The sequence below is a fragment of the Austrofundulus limnaeus genome, unplaced genomic scaffold (assembly GCF_001266775.1).
Source record: "Austrofundulus limnaeus strain Quisiro unplaced genomic scaffold, Austrofundulus_limnaeus-1.0 Scaffold1124, whole genome shotgun sequence".
NCBI lineage: Eukaryota > Metazoa > Chordata > Actinopteri > Cyprinodontiformes > Rivulidae > Austrofundulus > Austrofundulus limnaeus.
Genome location: NW_013953526.1, coordinates 64,871 through 68,204, shown reverse-complemented (window position 1 = coordinate 68,204; position 3,334 = coordinate 64,871). Strand labels below are relative to the sequence as shown.

Genomic DNA, 3,334 nt, shown 5'->3' with positions numbered 1-3,334 from the left:
ACTTTAATCTGCAGTAATCTGCAGTAAAACTAAAGTAAAACTTTAATCTGCAGTAATCTGCAGTAAAACTAAAGTAAAACTTTAATCTGCAGTAATCTGCAGTAAAACTAAAGTAAAACTTTAATCTGCAGTAAAACTAAAGCAAAACTTTAATCTGCAGTAAAACTAAAGCAAAACTTTAATCTGCAGTAAAAAGGTTGTATTTTCACAGGACTTGATACCAGTGTTATTTACAGTGTGACTGACTTACAGCCATATTCACACTGTTGAGATCATTTTTTTCTTCTGTACGTTTTTTTAAACTTCCTTGTGCTGATTTTAGCTTATTCTTTGCTAATTTTAGCTTTTTTCTGCTATTTCAGCTATAATTCTGCTTCTTTCTGCTATTCTTTTGATTTTTCTATTTGTCAGGTCTTTTTATGCTACTTTGTGCTATTTATGCTTCGTTTCGCCACATATATTCAGCTATTTACTGTAATTATTGATAATGTTTACATTTTTTAAGCTAAATACATGTTTTTTTGTAGCTATGAAAACTTCTGCTAAGTTCAGCAAACTTGTGCTCCTTATGCGTCCTTATTCTAATCAAAACATTTACAGCTACTTTTTAGCTGTTTTACTGAAATCTTTGGCTGCTTTAAACATTTTAATAATTTTTGCTATTTTCAGCTAATTAAAAAAAACTAATGTCAAATGACTTTAATTTAAACATTGTTCAATACAATGAGCTAAAAGCTGGTATACTAGTAGCTGAGAGTGAGTTGTATCACAAATAGTAGCCGAAAAAAAATTAAAGATGTTTCAAAGAGCTTTAACGCAGCCAATGTGTGATATATTGACCTAAAAATGTAAATATTGGTAGCTGGGAGCAAGCTATGTCACATAGTGAAGCTAAAAAAAAAATCCAAGATAGTAGCCAAAGCTATTTCAGCTACTATTTTCCTCATTGAAAATTAATGGAGTTCTTTCAACATCCTTTAAATTCTTCAAAATGTTTTAATTCTTTACAAAACTTTACACATTTTCTTCTGGTGTTGTACTTTTCAAGTTCCTTGTGCCAATTTTAGCTACTTTTGTTGCTAATGTTACCTTTTTCTGCCATTTCAGCTAAAATTCTGCACCTTTCTGTTATTCTTCTGCAAATTTCTGCATTTTTGTGCTTCTTTCTGCTAATTTGAGCTATTTATGCTTCTGACAGCTGCTTCCTGCTATTTCAGCTATTTTAACTTTTAGCTTTAAGTTTTTTCTGCAATATTAAGCTTTATTTTTTGCTCATTTTTCTGTTTTTTTTTTGTTTTTTTTTGCTTCTGTCAGCTTTTCAACTTGAACTTTCAATAAAAGTTTTGTCATAAAATATGTTTTCAGATCATATTCTGTAGCTTTTAGCTTAGGTTTTCAGCAAGAAGCACTCACACTTGCATTTTAGCAGGAAATGCAATTCTCTTGTTATTCTTGCTTTTCTCTTTTCAGCTTGTACGCACTGTTCAGTTTAAAAGAAACAATCTTCGATTGCAGTCATTTTTTAGCAGGCTCAATATAACAAGTCATTAAAATCCTTTTTGAAACACGATTTTATGTTTTATATCTTATTTCCAAACTCAATACATTCTTCTTGATGCTGTAAAGTGCACTTTGAATTTAGTTAATTTCCATCTTTACCAAGTTAAAACTGATTCTTACTTGTTGATGATTTAGGTCTTCTAGCGTTTCTTGTGCTGCTCTCTCCGTCTCTAATCCCATTTCATACGACGTTTGTGTCGTCCACTCGTCAGTCTCCTGGAGCAGATTTAGAAAACAAACCCTTGTTAAACTGACAGATTCTTTGAAACACACAGAAGAGAGAATAAAACCTACTTGTGAATCATTCAGATTGAAACAGGAAGCCCCTCAGCATCATTCTAACCTTATCTTAACATTTTGGAGATCCAGGTAGGGAGAATATTTTAAACAGAAGAGCAAAGAACTGAGGATTTTCTGGCCCCAGTTAAACTAAATACCAACATTTGGCTGTAATTTTGACAAACAAGGAGTTGAGTTTTTTGTGGGAATATGAAAGACGTTACAGATGTGGCAACAACACTCACAGCTACGTATTTGTTCTGCAGATTGATTGTGTTGTAAAGAACTGTGGGTTTTCTTTGTGTCAGGACATTAGTCGTGTGACACGCCTCCTTTAATGGTTCTACAGTTAGAACAGGTGAAGAACACGTCTAATAAAACTCATCAAGATGGAATTATTTATGATTGATGAACATTTCTGACAGCTTGCTTGTATGCAGCATACAGTTATTAAAATACCAGAAGGCTCACTACAACACTGGTACGACACACAGCCGGTCCATAAGGGTAGGTGGACCAACAAAAAAGCAGTTCCTAATAAATAATGCTTAGTTTGTTGTGTATTACTTTTTGTTTTTGTTTTGTGTGTTTATTTTGACAGCTTTAAATAGAATTTAAAATGTTTTTTTAGTGATTCATTCTCAGTTTTTTACTTATTACAACTACAAGGTGGTGCAGGTCCAGTGTTTGTCAGATTTATTATATTACTTTTTATTTCTCCATGTGTCTGTGATGATCAGAGCAGGCAGCTCCAAACAGTCTCACTCCACGGACACATTCAGCTGCTTTTACTGTGGGGTTAGAGGCTCATGAAAGAGCCAACACAACTCCACCAGCTTGTTCAATTACTCCATCTCATCGCAACAACTGATAATTAATACCTCAAACTAGGGCTGAAATGAGTACCGTATTTTTCGGACTATAAGCCGCGACTTTTTTCCTGAACTTTGAACCATGCAGCTTATAGTCCGGTGTGGCTTATACGTGGATTTTTTTCTTCAGCCACCAGGGGGCTCTTATGCTGCATTTGCTTCAACCACTGGCTTCAAAAAAAAGAAAGGATCTGAAGGAGATTTCTTTAGTTTTGTTTGTAACAAAGTACTTGTGTGGTAGACTCCAAATTTTTTTCCAGTTAGCATTACTAACAAATTGACTCCAGTAAGAAATGATATGAGGCTTTGTGGCAATCTCATTCTGAAAAAGTAAACGTATCGCTTTGTTGTTGTTTCACGATAAGGAAAAACACAACTTTACGCAGGGTGTGTCACTAAGTTTTGGTAGAGAAACCAAACTTTGGTTAGAAGAGCCTCTACATAATATTTTAGCTCCATCTGGAATGGCTTTTAAAACCATGTTAAATTCTGTAGGTGATACATTTATGTTATATGCAGAAACAAACTCATTGTAAGTCATTAGATTACCATCTGGTGTCATCAACTGTTTTACTAAAATGATGTTGTTTTCAAACCATGTTTTTAGGAAAATACTCTTTTTT

General features: G+C 33.7%; 1 protein-coding gene across 1 annotated transcript in view; it reads right to left on the bottom strand.

Annotated features, from left to right (window-relative positions):
- suco (SUN domain containing ossification factor) overlaps nt 1-3,334 on the bottom strand; it is a gene marked incomplete in the record, with an annotated part of 88,481 nt that overhangs the window by 54,990 nt on the left and 30,157 nt on the right. Inside the window, 1 exon segment of the mRNA XM_014030831.1 lies at nt 1,681-1,776. Within this exon segment, the coding sequence (XP_013886285.1) occupies nt 1,681-1,776 (96 nt within the window).